General features: G+C 43.8%; 1 protein-coding gene across 8 annotated transcripts in view; it reads left to right on the top strand.

Moving 5' to 3' along the window:
- Window positions 1-15,103, top strand: part of ppip5k1a (diphosphoinositol pentakisphosphate kinase 1a) — a 153,165-nt gene that overhangs the window by 73,515 nt on the left and 64,547 nt on the right. For all 8 annotated transcript variants that reach the window (XM_080216069.1, XM_080216066.1, XM_080216068.1 and 5 more), the window contains 2 exons: window positions 1,923-2,146; window positions 13,391-13,518. In XM_080216069.1, the coding sequence (XP_080072195.1) occupies window positions 1,923-2,146; window positions 13,391-13,518 (352 nt within the window). The remainder of the gene's footprint in view (window positions 1-1,922; window positions 2,147-13,390; window positions 13,519-15,103) is intronic.

The raw sequence follows: 15,103 nt of genomic DNA, 5'->3' as shown, positions 1-15,103 counted from the left end.
AGTGACACTCCGAAAGTTTGTGCTACCAAATAAACCTGTTGGACTTTAACGTGGCGTTGTGAGACTTCTTACTGAGCAAGAGTGAAACAGAGGTAATGTTTCAGCCTGACCTGCTGAGAATTTCCTGCATAGTTTCTTTTTATTTCTGATTTCCAGTATCTGCAGTACAGAATTTAGTTTTTGCAGTGTTTTTTTTATCTTCTGATTCTGACCATTTGATGAAATTTTTAAACGTCCTGTTTAGGATAATTAGATTATTAGAGCTTGGAGGCAATTCTGGGCCTGGTGCAAAGGAGCTAGATTAACACCAGCAGAGGGGTACCCTCATTTTGGCTTGAGGTGTTCCATATTATTAGCCCTGCTCACATCTGATTCACTAACCCCTTCAGCCACTCATCAGTGCTGTGAGCTATTGAAGTATAATTAGTTATTTTGTATTAAATTTAATTATGACCCTCTAACAAATGTGCATGTTAGCTGAAGCTTGGATAGTCAGTCCAAAAGGACCACAATACTGTTTTTAAAAAAAAGAGCATTTGCTCAAACAGGTATCTTGAATAGTGCGTACAAATAAATGATATACATACAAATAAATATCAGGCAGTTGGCCTCTGTGAGTTAAACTTCCAAATCCCTGATTTCTGATGTAGCCTTTTTTTAAAAGTTTATTTATTAGTCACAAGTAGGCTTACATTAACACTGCAATGAAATTACTGTGAAAATCCCCTAGTTGCCACACTCCGGTGCCTGTTCAGGTACACTGAGGGAGAATTTAGCACAGCCAGTGCACCTAACCAGCACGTCTTTCAGACTGTGGGAGGAAACCAGAGCACCCAGAGAAAAAACATGCAGACACGGGGAAGAATGTGCAGACTCCACACGGACAGTGACCCAAGCTGGCAATCGAACCCAGGTCCCTGGTGCTGTGAGGCAGCAGTGTGAACCACTGTGTCACCGTGCTGCCTCTTCTGTTTGTCAGTGCTGCAACTCTTTCACTTTTGTCGGCTGGTGCTCCACTCACGGGCAGTTGAATGGACTTGACAGACATCAAATGACTTAAACAGTGCCAGTGAGTCAGCTTTCAGTACCAGCTTCCTCCATGGTCAGGTGCAGTAAGAAGTCTCACAACACCAGGTTAAAGTCCAACAGGTTTATTTGGTAGAATGAGCTTTCGGAGCGCCGCTCCTTCATCAGGTGAGTGAAGAGGTCAGTTCACAAACATATATAGACACAAACTTGATTACAAGATAGTGGTTGAAATGTGAGTCTTTACAGTTAATCAAGTCTTTAGAGGTACAGACAGTGAGAGTGGAGAGAGGGTTAAGCACAGATTAAAGAGGCATGTATTGTCTCCAGACAGGACAGTTAGTGAGAATTTGCAAGTCCAGGCAAGTTGTGGGGATTACAGGCTGTGGGACGTGAACCTAAGATCCCAGTTGAGGCCGTCCTCATGTCAACGCTCCGAAAGCACGTGCTACCAAATAAACCTGCTGGATTTTAACCTGGTGTTGTGTTCTTTTAACCTGGTGTTCTTACTGTGCTTACCCCAGTACAACGCTGGCAATTCCACATCATGGTCAGGTGGATGGAGAAAGAAGCAGAAACATCGGTTAAGCATGGACAGACACAGTAATAGAACATACCTGGGTAGAACAGGAGGAGGCGGGTAATGTGTATATATAATGTAACCCATAGCACAGAGTGAATAATTCTCCAAATCGAGTAATGCCTGCAGCCTGCACTTTTTATCTGTAGGTTTGTGCCTATTCCAATACAGTAAATGTATATTTTTTTTAACTACTTAAAGAGAGATGTAAGTTCTTTCATTGCTGCCAGTTTGCAGTTTATTTCCCTCAGGATATAACTTTGTCTTCTGGATTTTAGTCTGAATCGAAAGTGATTATCTGGCATGTTTATTGCAGACCTTCAGCTGTACCACAGCGAGACCCTGGAGCTCATGCTGCAACGCTGGTCAAAGCTGGAGAGAGATTTCCGGATGAAGAGTGGCCGCTATGACATCAGTAAGATCCCAGATATCTACGATTGTATTAAGTATGATGTGCAACACAACAGCGCCTTGAAACTCGAGGACACCTTGGAGCTCTTCAAACTCTCCAAAGCCCTTGCAGACATCATTATCCCTCAGGTAGGAAATTAATTGGACGAATCATTAATTGGACAGGGCGTTCAAATGGTCAGTGGATAGGCATATGGATAACATTGGAACAGTTTAGGTTAGAGGACCATTGGATTGGTTTCACTGGTCGGTGCAACATCGAGGGCCAAAGGGTCTGTACTGCGCTGTGATGATCTATGTTCTAACAGTGCATGCTGTAGTATCAGACATGCACGGTAGAGAGATAACTTCCAATGTAAAGAATCTCTGTCTGTATGTTGTCTTAACTGTATTTGTGTTAAAAACTGATTGGTAATGCCCCTGTGGAACACCTTGGGATATTTCTCTATGTTAGAAGCACTGTAAGTGGAAATATGATGCCTCATCTTCTCACGCTCGCTTGGAAAGCAAAGTGTTTTTTAGTTAAAAGTTAATTCATTAGTGTCACATTACATTAGTGTCACAATGCTTACATTATCACTGCAATGAAGTTACTGTGAAAATCCCCCAGTCGCCACACTCCAGCACCTGTTCGGATACACCGAGGGAGAATTTAGCACGGCCAATGCACCCTAACCAGCATATCTTTCGGATTGTGGAAGGAAACCCATGCAGACACGGGGAGTACGTGCAAACTCCACACAGTCATCCCAGGCCGGGAATCAAACCCAGGTCCCTGGCGCTGTGAGGCAGCAGTGCTAATCACTGTGCCATCCACAAAGGAGTCTCCTGTTAATAAAAATGCAAAATGCTGGAAATATTCACCAGGTTAGGCAGCATCTGTGGAGAGAGAAACGAGGTAGCATTTCAGGTTGATCTCATTTCATCAGAACTGGGCAAAGTCCGAGTTTTATTGGGTTTGGGACAGTGGGTGAGTGGGACAGGGACAAAGAAAGGTCTGTGATGGGGTGAAAGGCAGAACAGCATTCCAGTGCCAAATGTAATAATGGAGAGGGGCAAGAGAAGGAACAAAGAAAGAAAGAATGCGGCTGGAGCTATTGTGCTGCAGTCTGGAAGCAATAAATAAGAGAAGAACCAAAACATAAAGAAAAGGAAACAAAATGGCAGGAACAGAGTTATAGCCTGAAATTGGTGACCTTGATATTGAGTTGAGTTGCTAAAAGGCTGTTATTAAAATGAAGTGGTTGCATTATAAAATGTAAAGTTCTTTATTAAACATAAGCAGCCTATATTTTACACATTTTGCATAAAGCTGCAATTATTTCATGTACCATTAGATGGCATCAGTAACTCAGAAACAGTGCCATTTGCTGCAGTCTCTCCCTCCAGCACTTCACCAATCCCTTGGCTTCACCTCCTGTTTGGCAATCCTAAATAAACTTAGTAATTCAAATATGTCTTCATCAAACCGGAGAATACCATGAATCGAAGTACTGCAAATGTCTGGCACGTTTGAAGGTTACATTTCGTATACTGTTACACCACACACAGAAATAGAACAAGACACTTGCCCTGAATCAGGCATATTTGCATATCTGTTCTACACACTCTAGTCACATAGAAAGCCAGCTCTCTGGCTGCGTTCTAGTTGAGTGGTTTAACTCATTCAGTGACAAAAAAGCCTTGCATGTATTGTGTGGGATTCTGGATGTGCAACACTCACAGTTCTGGTCTATACAATGTATTACAAAAACGCGCACAGCCGCCTAGAGAAAGTGCAAAGATTGAAAAGGATGCTACCAGAACTAAAAGATTATAGTTGTTTGGGAAAACTGAATAGTTTGAGGCTGTTTTTCCTTTAGCAGGAGGTGACCTGAGAGTGGGCTTTAAAGTGGGTGAGCAGGTTGGACAGGGTTAGATTTGGAGGCAGTGTTTTCACTTATTATGGGAGAAGCCAGAATGAGAGTCCATTAACACAAGACAGATACCAGTAAATCCAACCAGGAAATAAATGGGCTTTTACTTAATCAGAGAGCAGCGAGAATATGGAACTTGGTCCCAATGGATGTGGTTAAGGCAAAAAGCTTAGAGGAAACTAGTTGAGTACATGAGAATAGAAAGATGTGCTGGGATGAGGGAGATTGAATAGGAGGCAACTCATGTGGAGTATAAACACCAACACAGAATAGATGGGCTGAATGGCTTTTTGATTGTGTTATATTTGATGCAGTCTACATGGCACTTTAGCAAGAATCTGCAATATCTCAACAAGCTTTACACACAATTAATTATTTGGATTTCCACTGACTTGGGAATAGAGGGATACGATCCCCAGAAGGGTAGGGGGTTTTAGTTCAGTCAGGCAGCATGGTTAGTGCAGGCTTGGAGGGCCGAAGGGCCTGTTCCTGTGCTGTAATTTTCTTTGTTCTTTGACTGCTGCTGGAGGTAAATTCGGCAGGTTTCATGCATGGCTCGTTCCCATAAGTATCACAGAATTGTTAAGCGCAGGAGGTGGTTCTGGAGCCCATTGTGTCTGCATCAGTTCTCCAAATGAGCATTTCACCTGATACTTTTCTCCTGCTTTGTACCATGTGGATTGTTTCAAATGATCATCTCATTCCACAGTGAAGGCTTTGATTGAACCTGCTTCTACCACTATCTCAGGCACTGCATTCCAGATCCTACTCACTCCGTGTGAAAACATTTTTTCTCGTTTCACTTTTTTTTGCTGCTTTTGCCAATTACTTTAAATTTGTGCCCTCATCCTCTCTCCTTTTTTGTGTGGGAACAGTTTTCCCTGGCCACTGATGATTTTGAATAGCTCTATCAGAGCTCCTGTCAGTCTTCTCTTCTCCAGGAAAAGAGCCCCAATTTCTCCAATCTATCTTCATAATCGCAGTTTCTCACCCTTGGAGCCTTTCTCATAAACCTCTTTTGCACTGTCTCCAATATATTCACATCCTTCTTAAAATGCAGCACCCAGAACTGTACGCAATAACAAAAACAGAAAATGCTGGGAAGATTCAGCAGGTCTGACAGCATCTGTGGAGAGAGAATAGAGCCAACGTTTCGAGTCAGCATGACCCTTTGCCAGTGTCTTATACAAGGTCACTGTAATCTCCCTGCTCTTCTACTCTGTAATCCTACTGTTAAAGCCTAGGATACTATATGCTTTATTAATTGCTCTCTCAACCTGTCCTGCCACCTTTAATAACTTAGCCACAGATACACCCAGGTCCCTCTGCTGTTTACCCCCACCTTTTTATTCCCTTTGTTTTACACTCTTTGTCCACTTCTTCTACCAAAGTGAATCTCACCTCATTTCTCCACACTGAACTTCATCTACCACCTATCTGCTCATTCCATCAACTTGTCCTTCTGAAGTGCTACACAGTTTACAATGCTTCCAAGTTGGTATCATCCTCAAATTTTGCAGTTGTTCCAAGTATACCTTGGTCTAAAGCATTAATATGTATATCAGGAAAAGCAAGGGTCCCAATATCGACCCCTTGGAACTCCACTACAAACCTTCCTCCAGCCTGAAAAATATCTTCTAACCACTTTTTCTCTGTTTCCTGTCACTTAGCTAATTTTGCATCTATGTTGTTACTGCCCCTTTTATTCCATGAGCTATAACTCTGCCCAAAAGTCTGTTGTGTGGCATCACATCAAATGCCTTTCACATCAACAGCATTTCCCTCAATCATCCTCTCTATTACCTCTTTGAAAAACTCCAAATTTTCCCTTAAGAAATCCACACTGTTCCCCCTTAATTAATTTGTCCATGTGACCATTAAATTCTGTTCTCAGTTTTGGTTTCTAGATGTTTCCCCATCACCAAAATTAAACTAACTGGCCTTTAGTTGCTGGCTTATCCTCACACCCTTTTTGAATAAGGGCGTAACATTTGCAATTCTCCAGTTGCCTGGTACCGCCCTTGATCCTGAGTGGATCTGCAATTTCTACTCTCTCTGTCTCTCTTCCCAGTATCCTTAGATGCAGCTCATCCAGTCCTGTGGGGTGATGTGGTAAGCTTGGGTAAGAGTTGATGCAGACTCGATGGGCACTGTGGGGATTCTGTGAATTGCCTTCTCTTTCACTATGGCCTGGGTAATATCTCCTTTCTTGGTAAAGACAAGATGCAAAGTGTTTATTTAATTAGTCAGCCTTGCCCTCTGCCCCGTGTCTAAATCAAGAAATAACAGTAATGTAACCAAGTAATAACGATGCGGATGACCAATTAGTTGGGATAGGAAGGGAGGCATACATGCTTCCCTCCCCTTCCTCTTAAACATATTTGTTCTGCCTCCCAACAACAACTTGCATTTTATATAATTTCTTTAATGTAGTAAACATTCCAAGACGTTATCAGATGACACTTGTCATTGAACCACATTAAGTGATGTAAGGACCAAAGCTTGGTTTTAAGGAGGAAAGACAGAGGTTTAGGGAGGGAATGTTAGAACTTGGGTCTGTTAGACGTATGTCTGGAACATGGTGCTACCAAAGAACCATGTGTCAAGAACAAAGGCAAAATACTGCAGATGATGGAAATCTGAAATAAAAACAAAACATGCTGGAAGTACTCAGCAGGTCAGGCAGCATGTTTTATTCATTCATGGGACATGGGCGTCGCTGGCTGGACCATCATTTATTGCCCATCCCTAGTTGCCCTTAATCAGAGGGTAGTTGAGAGTCAACCACACTGCTGTGGCTCTGGAGTCACATGTAGGCCAGACCAGCTAAGAATGGCAGACTTCCTTCCCTAAAGGACAAAAATAAACCAGATGGGTTTTTCCGATGATTGACAATGGTTTCATGGTCATCTGTAGATTCTTAATTCCAGATTTTTGTTTTAATGGAATTCAAATCCTGCCATCTACCGTGGCGGGATTCGAACCCAGAACCCAGCATCTGTATAGAGGAACTGAGTTAAGGATTCAGTTTGATGACCTTCCATCAGAATGGTTTCTGGTTTGTTTTACTATCTGTCATGATGGACTTTCTGGGTTTTTTCATTGTTGCAGATGTAAACTCAATTAATAAATAAGAATCAAAGTCCGCTCCGTACAACAGTGACAAGCCAGTGTGTGGTGACCCACAAAACTGTCAGGTTTCACTCATTTGACTTAAAAGTGTCAGCTGTCTTGGCATATTCTACCCTTCAAATAAGTGGAGCTTCTGTTTGTTTCAGTGGACTCTGTGAGCATGCCTCACTGTCTGATCATAAATCACTGTCGTAACATTTCCCCAATGTTGATGTCTCTCCCTGTGGATAAAGCTTTAGTATGCAAGCTATGCAGGCGCTGTCTGCACGTACAGTCTGTTCTGGTTGAACTCCACCCTCACGATCACAATGGGTACAAATCTGTCTGATGTTTTGTTTTAAATATTTCTTTGTGTTCTGCGACAACTGAAAATTAAACCACAAATGGATTTCCATAATGGAGCAAAATCTGTGTGGTTACCAGTCTTGATAAAAGCCCTGGCTATATTTGATCTTGCTTCTATATAAAAGATGTTGTGCCAGGCTTTGCTGGACTGTTATCTCGCTCTTGCTTTGTCATCCTTCCCTCTCTCTCTCTCTCTCTCTCTCTCTCTTTCTCTCTCTCTCTCTCTCTCTCTTTTCTCTCTCTCTCTCTCTCTCTCTCTCTCTTTCCTTTCTCTCTCTCTCTCTTTCCTTTCTCTATCTCTCTCTCTTTCCTTTCTCTATCTCTCTCTCTCCTTTCTCTATCTCTCTCTCTCCTTTCTCTCTCTCTCTCTCTCTCTCTCTCTCCCCTTTCTCCGTCTCTCTCTACTTTCTCCCTCCCTCCCTCCCTCCCCCCCTCCCTCCCTCCCTCCCTCCTCTCTCGCTCTCTCTCTGTCTCTCTCTCTGTCCATCGCGCTCTCCTCTCATTCTCTCCATCACTCTCCTCTCTCTCTCCCTCCCTCTCTCCTTTCTCTCCCTCTCTCCCTCTCCTTTCTCCTTCTCCTTTCCTCCCTTTCTCCTTTCTCCCTCCTTCCCTTTCTCCTTTCTCCCTCCCTCCCTTTCTCCTTTCTCCCTTTCTCCTTTCTCCCTCCCTCCCCTTCTCCTTTCTCCCTCCCTCCTTTCTCTCTCTCTCTCTCTCTCTCTCCCCCTCTCCTTTCTCTTTTTTCTCTCTCTCTCTCTCTCCCCCTCTCTCCTTTCTCTTTCTCTCTCTCTCTCCCCCCCTCTCTCCTTTGTGTGTGTGTGTCTCTCTCCCCCTCTCTCCTTTGTGTGTGTGTGTGTGTGTGTGTGTGTCTCTCTCTCTCTCTTCCCCCCCCCGCTCCTTTGTCTCTCTCTCTCCCCGCCATCTCCTTTCTCTCTCTCTCCCCCTCTCTCCTTTCTCTTTTTTTCTTTCTCTCTCTCCCTCTCTGCCTCTGTACCTGTATCTATCACTGCATGTATGTGTATGTACCAATAGTACAGTGAGTCTGTCAAGTTTAGCTTCCTCTCAATAACTACATTAATAACACTGTAATCATCGAAGGGGAACTAATTGATGCAATGTCTGAGTTTTAGACTGAATCTTGGCTGACAGAAAATGATTACACATCTTCCCAGTGCAGAGCTCTGTATCCATCCCCATTTCCCAAATGGGAATATTGCGGTGAGATTTGTCTTGCCTATTGCAAACGCTGTCCTTGTCAGTTTTGGGGAATGCCATGTAGAGTGTTGAAATGTAGGATTATAATCACGATTCGTTCAGACCAGATAATCTCATTAACTCTTTCCCTCCCTGCCCCCTGCCCCCTGCCCCCCCCACACCCCACGTTCCCTTGTTAATAAATTAATTAATTGAAAATGAATTTAAAAGCTAATTTGTGCAGAGTAAAATTCCCAAGAAAGATAATCAAGTTAATGTGATTTTTGCATTCTTCCTTCGCCCATTACTCAGCAATTAAAGTCCTTCTCTTCTCCATCATTCAGCACTTCACTCGAGGAGTCCGGGAAGTGATCTTGAGGTTCTGCCTTACAAACAAGCTGACTAGATATTTCTAATAACCAAACACTGAATGTCTCTCCCTTTCAAATTGAAGTCTGGATCAATATCAAGTGACTGATGGTGGAAAATTGCACGTCTGGGAAATCTGGATAAGATAATGGGAGTCAGGGAGGGTAGAAAATTGAGAGGGAAGGGGATGGGGAAGAAAAGAGGAGGATTGGCCGTGATAAATTCCCCCTTATTGCCGGGGGGATTAGGAGGGTAAATATGTGAGGTTATGGGGATAAGGGCTGGGTGGGATTGCTGTCAGTGCAATCTCGATGGGCCAAATGGCCGCCTCCTGCTCTGTAGGCATTTTATGAAGTAACCTGAAAATGCAAGTACGTCAGTCGGCTTCTAAAAGAGAAAGACTGGTTGAGATGACCTTTTGTGACGAAGAATCTCTGCCGAGATCTTTAATCCAATCTTTCCAGCGCTCATGGAACTTTGGTGCCTTTCCAATAATTGTCAAGGAAACGGGGATTGCTCCTATTCACCTCTGGACTGTGAGATAATGTACAAAAATTGGCACCAGGACCACACGCAGTCACCAGCCAGGCGGAAAGATTTCAGTGAGTGTGGAGGAGGGGTGTTGCTGGAGGAGGGGAGGTTGCAGGGGAAGAGGAGGCAAAGAGGAGCACAGCTTGGGCTCTGAGCTTTAATGCACTTTGCTCCCAGTGCATTCTAAAACCGGACAATATTTCACACACTGGGAAACTGTCAGGACCTTTGATTTAGCAGCATTTCACTAACTGCAGTGAGAGAGAATAGTACTCCATGCTCAGCTGAGAACAGGCTGTGTTTGGTATAAACGAAATGGGATTGATGGTACAATAGTGAGACTCCCCAAAAGCTTCCACACCAGCTAAGGGCCAAACACCCAGATAAGATGGCTTTTGTGAAAGAAAGGTCAGTCAATAATTTCCTTCAAGAACAATGATGTCTTTTTCCTAGCACGTGGAATACAGCAAGCCCAAAAGCATACAACTGGAGATGGCTCACTCAAAGGAAGTGGGTAAAAATCATAGAAACCCCGCAGTGCAGAAGGAGGCCATTCGGCCCGTCAGGTCTGCACTGACAACAATCCCACCCCGGCCCCTATCCCCCTAGTCCCACGTATTTACTCTGCTAATTCCTCTAACTACGTACCCCAGGATACTAAGGGGCAATTGAGTATGGACAATCCACCTAACCCTTGTATCTTTGGACTGTGGGAGGAAACCGGAGCACCTGGAGGAAACCCTCGCAGACAATGGCCCGAAGCCAGAATCAAACCCAGGTGCCTGGCACTGTGAGGCAGCAGTGCTAATCACTGTGCTGCCCCCAAATGCCTTGCAAATGGTGTAGCTGTGATTGATCAATCCCTGCCTATGAACCTCTGCTGGGATAGCATCAGGGGCACAAATGTGGGGGTGCATGACAAAGCACGGAATACCGGGAATATTTCTGGTCATAAAGAGGAGAGAGGGGTATGGGGGTAGAGATGTTGGCAGTATCAGCCCACAGTTTGAGAAGCCTTTATTCCAAATCAGCACCTGCCAAAACCTTTCCACCTCTTTCTCCTCCTCCAAAATGCTCCATTAAACCTACCTCTTTGAGCAAGCTTTTGGTTCTGTGTTCTAATATCTAGATGTGGCCCAGTGCCAGTCCGATTAGGCTCTGAGTGTTTGAGACATTCTGCTACATGAAAATCTATTCTCATAATGTAACTGGTGGTGGTTGTTGTTGGGGTGGGATTGATTTATTGTTGGACCAGTCTCAAGTTCGAGTGCTGCAGAATTTGTCCTGCAGTAAGAGGAAGATAGGTGGGGAGAATGACGAAGTACAAATCTGAAATAAAATCCAATGTGCTGGAATTTCACAGCATGTTGGATTTTGGGTGGCATGGTGGCACAGTGGTCAGCATTGATGCCTCACAGCGCCAGGGAACTGAGTTCAATTCCCAGCTTGGGTCACTGTTTGTGTGAAGTTTGCACATTCTCCCTGCGTGTACGTGGGTTTCCTCCGGGGGCTCTGGTTTTCTCTCACACTCCAAAAATGTGAGTTAGATTGATTGGCCATGCTATGTTGCCCTTAGTGTCCCAGGATGCGTAGGTTAGAGGGATCAGCAGGGTAAATATGTGGGGTGATGTGAATAGGGCCTGGTGGGATTGTTGTCAGTGTAGACTGAATGGGCTGAATGGCCTCCTTCTGCACTGTAGGGATTCTATGAGATGATTCTTCTATGAGCAGTTGGGTCATGTTGGAGCACAGATCAAACCCCAAGGTATACCATCAAGTTAGACTAAACCCCAACTATTTTGGCATTAATGTGAAGATGGGATGTTTTACTTCAGGTATAGTGTATTGACACACTGGGAAGCTTTTCAAATTTTATTTAACAACAACGTGTAACTGTAACAAGTGAATGAGCTTCACCTTTAACAATTGAATGATACTTAAACAAGACAAGATACAATTCTTAACTGCTAACCTATCCCTAGCAGTTCCAATTCAAGCAATATTCCTCTTACAGACTGAAATCCCTCTTCAAAATTGGTTAGCGACAACATAACTTACACAAGCACGGTACTTGTACTTAGGTTGCCAGTCCTGGAACTCCCAGAGAACCTCCAGCGAGGGAGACAGAAAGACGTATTTTGTTTCTTTCAGAATGAGGCAGAAACTGTTTGCTTTTTAAAAAAATGAATGAGAATCTGCACTTTTCCTGCAAGCTTAGCTCCTCCCATTAAGCACATGAATCTATCTCTGTCAATCAACCTAATCAAAACTCTACTTTGAAACCCCAGGGGGGAACCAAATAAACATAAATGTATTGACTCTGTTTAGACAAACACATCATTATCTAAAATGAGTTATTATCCTGCGGTCTCAGCAAGGAGCTGCATGTTTTCTCAGACAAATCGACTCCTTGCAACAAAACAAGAAACATGATATAAATAGATTTCTTAAAGGCAAAGTATCATCACAGTCAGCATCTGAAAACAAAAAAGCAAGTTAATAGAACCTTGCAGTGTAGAAAAAGGTCCTTCAGCCCATCATACCTGTGCCATCTTCTTGCTAGAGCAATTCAGTACTATCCCACTGTCCTGTGCACTCCTCATGACTCTGTAGTGCTGTTAGTCATTCTTCTCCGAGAAGGTGCAGTGCTTCTTGCACTTAGTGTTCCAACAGCCGTGAGTAATTACATTTTTGGTAATCTCCTCCCTGAATCCCTTAGTGATGGGATTTACATTGATATCTCCTTGTTGCTGTCTGCAATCAGTGAATATAGTTTTCATTAATCGCTCTACTAGAATGCTTCATAATTTTAAATATCAATATTAAATCCAATCTCTGTTCTGGTGGAATAGTCTGAGGAGGCAAATCTCCCAAAAAAATTCAAAGTGTTGAATTTGCAGGAAAAATGGTGTAAATCATGATGGTTTTTTCAGTGGGAGTTCAGACTCGAATCCCCCACACTGTGCACTGCAGTCTTACAATCGTAAATATCATTAAAAGCTCGGGGAGGATGGGGCCTATTCACGCTGGAGTTTGACAGTTCCGGAACTCTGTGCGTGCACAGTGGCCCTCGACTGTTAGCCTGCAGTTTGTTGGCCAGCTCGATTACTGGCCAGCCCAGGACCCTGGCAGTGCTGCCCCTTCACTACGCCCCCTCCACAGCCCGATTTGCGGTTCCCACGACCATTCCTGGGCCAGCCTCGATTTCCCCCTTAGCACTGATGATCCCTCCCACCCCAGCAGACACCCCCACCCCCTCCCAGGAGGCAGTGCCAAAGTGTTCCCTGGGCATCAACACTTTGCCCCTTTGGCAGTGCCACGGCATATCCCCCCCCCCCCCCACCCCAGGGCGGAGATTAGTGCAGCTCCCCACCGGAAGTGAAATCGGGTGGGAAATGCTATTGGGTCCGGAAAATTCAGCCCCGGGCCCAATAATCACATGTAAATGACATGAAAAATAGAGATTAAAACTATTTACCTGGTCTTTCTGCTGGTTTCCAGTGTGGTCCCGAACATGCTGATTTCCAGTGGTGGGAAACACGTGCATTGGAAACGCATGTGTGAATCCCGCGAATCGGCGCAGCGACCAGCTCCCGACCAAACCTGCCATAAGATTAGTGGGTCGGAATGGGAGCATCGCCCTCTTAGTCTTTTCAATCTTGGATCAGAGCTTACCATCAAGAACATTTACTATAGCTGGAATATCCGTCCTGTAATGGAATGGTCAGTACTCTTAACTGTAGTGGAACCATTATTTTGTACATACTTAGCATACTCATTTATGTTAGCGCTGTTTGTACATTCTGCGCAGATGCTTTCTGCTGAGAATACTTCGTCTGATTTACTCAGCTGCCATGCTGCAAACTCAAATCTGTTCTGTTTTCTATAGGAATATGGTATTAACAAAGAGGAGAAGCTGGACATTGCCTATGCATATTGCCTTCCTCTGATCAAGAAAATGCAGCTGGATCTACAACGAACACATGAAGATGAATCTGTCAACAAGCTACATCCACTGTAAGACAGCCATTGGAAGTGTGTGCCCTTGCTGCAAGCAGAGTGGGCATGTGTACTGGATGGAACTGTGATTGAAAGTCAGCTTTGTGTTTCTGAGTGAATGTTCTTACAAAATATGTAAAACTGATATAAAATAAAATGTTGACAAAAAAAGCAGGGTGGAGTGGAAGGGATGATTGGGAATGTACTGCCAAAAGAGCATTGAAGTAGATTCAAAATCAACTTTCTAAAAGGCAATTGGATAAATACTTAAAAAAAACCTAAAAATGTGCTGGGAGAGAACAGGAGAGCATGAACAAAGAGCTGACACAGAAACGAAGGGCCAAATGGCTTGAAGCTTTTTAATTCCATCTTTGTACGTTAAAAGACAGAACCAAAATCCAGGAGCAATCCTGGATTGTACGAGAAAGAAGTGAGTGAGTGATTTGGGAGCTGATTAGTCCCTAGTGTTATTAGAGTAAAGATACTGCCTGGTGTGGTAGCAAAGCTTTTTCCTAAATCCATCTGTTAATTTCTCCTGAGACAGTGGATCGAAGACTATCAGAGGGATTGGATGTGGGGAAGAATCAACCTAGGTTCCCAATTCTGAAAACTGGCACACTTATAGAACCTTAGTTAGGCTGCACTTAGAGTATCGAGTCAGAGATTTACAGCATGGAAACAGGCCCTTTGGCTCAACTTGTCCATGCAGCCCTTTTTTTTTTCAAAACCCCTAAGCTAATCCCAATTGCTTGCATTTGGCCCATTTCCCTCTATACCCATCTACCGGTATAACTATCAAAATGCTTTTTAAAAGACAAAATTGTACCTGCCTCTACTACTACCTCTGGCAGCTTGTTCCAGACACTCACCACCTTCTGTGTGAAACAATTGCCACTCTGGACACTTTTATATCTCTCCCCTCTCACCTTAAACCTATGCCCTCTAGTTTTACCCTCCCCTACCTTTGGGAAAAGATGTTGACTATCTAGATGATCTGTGCCCCTCGTTATTTTGTAGACCTCTATAAGATCACCCCTCAGCCTCCTACGCGCCAGAGAATAAGTCCCAGTCTATTTAGCTTCTCCTTATAACTCAATCCATCAAGTCCCAGTAGCATCCTAGTAAATCTTTTCTGCACTCTTTTTTTATAGTTTAATAATACCCTTTCTATAATAGGGTGACCAGAACTGCACACCGTATTCCAAGTGTGGCCGTACCAATATCTTGTACAACTTCAACAAGACATTCCAACTCCTGTATTCAATGTTCTATCCGATAAAACCAAGCATGCAGAATGCCTTCTTTATCATTCTATCCACCTGTGACTCCACTTTTGAAGGAGCTATGAACATGTACCCCTCGATCTCTTTGTTCTGTAACCCTCCCCAATGCCATACCATTAACTGAATATGCCCTGCCCTGGTTCAGTCTACCAAAATGAATCACCCTGCATTTGTTTAAATTAAACTCCATCTGCCATTTGTCAGCCTACTGGCCCACATAATGTTCAGTTCTGGTCGCCACACTACCAGAATGATGTGAGCCTTTGGAGAGGGTACAGAAAAGATTTACCAGCATGTTGCCTGGTATGGAGGGCATTAGC

Source organism: Carcharhinus amblyrhynchos, chromosome 32 (assembly GCF_965287045.1).
Source record: "Carcharhinus amblyrhynchos chromosome 32, sCarAmb.v2.hapA, whole genome shotgun sequence".
Classification (NCBI taxonomy): domain Eukaryota; kingdom Metazoa; phylum Chordata; class Chondrichthyes; order Carcharhiniformes; family Carcharhinidae; genus Carcharhinus; species Carcharhinus amblyrhynchos.
Note: the sequence above shows the minus strand (reverse complement) of the source record. Positions and strands in the feature narration are given on the sequence as shown.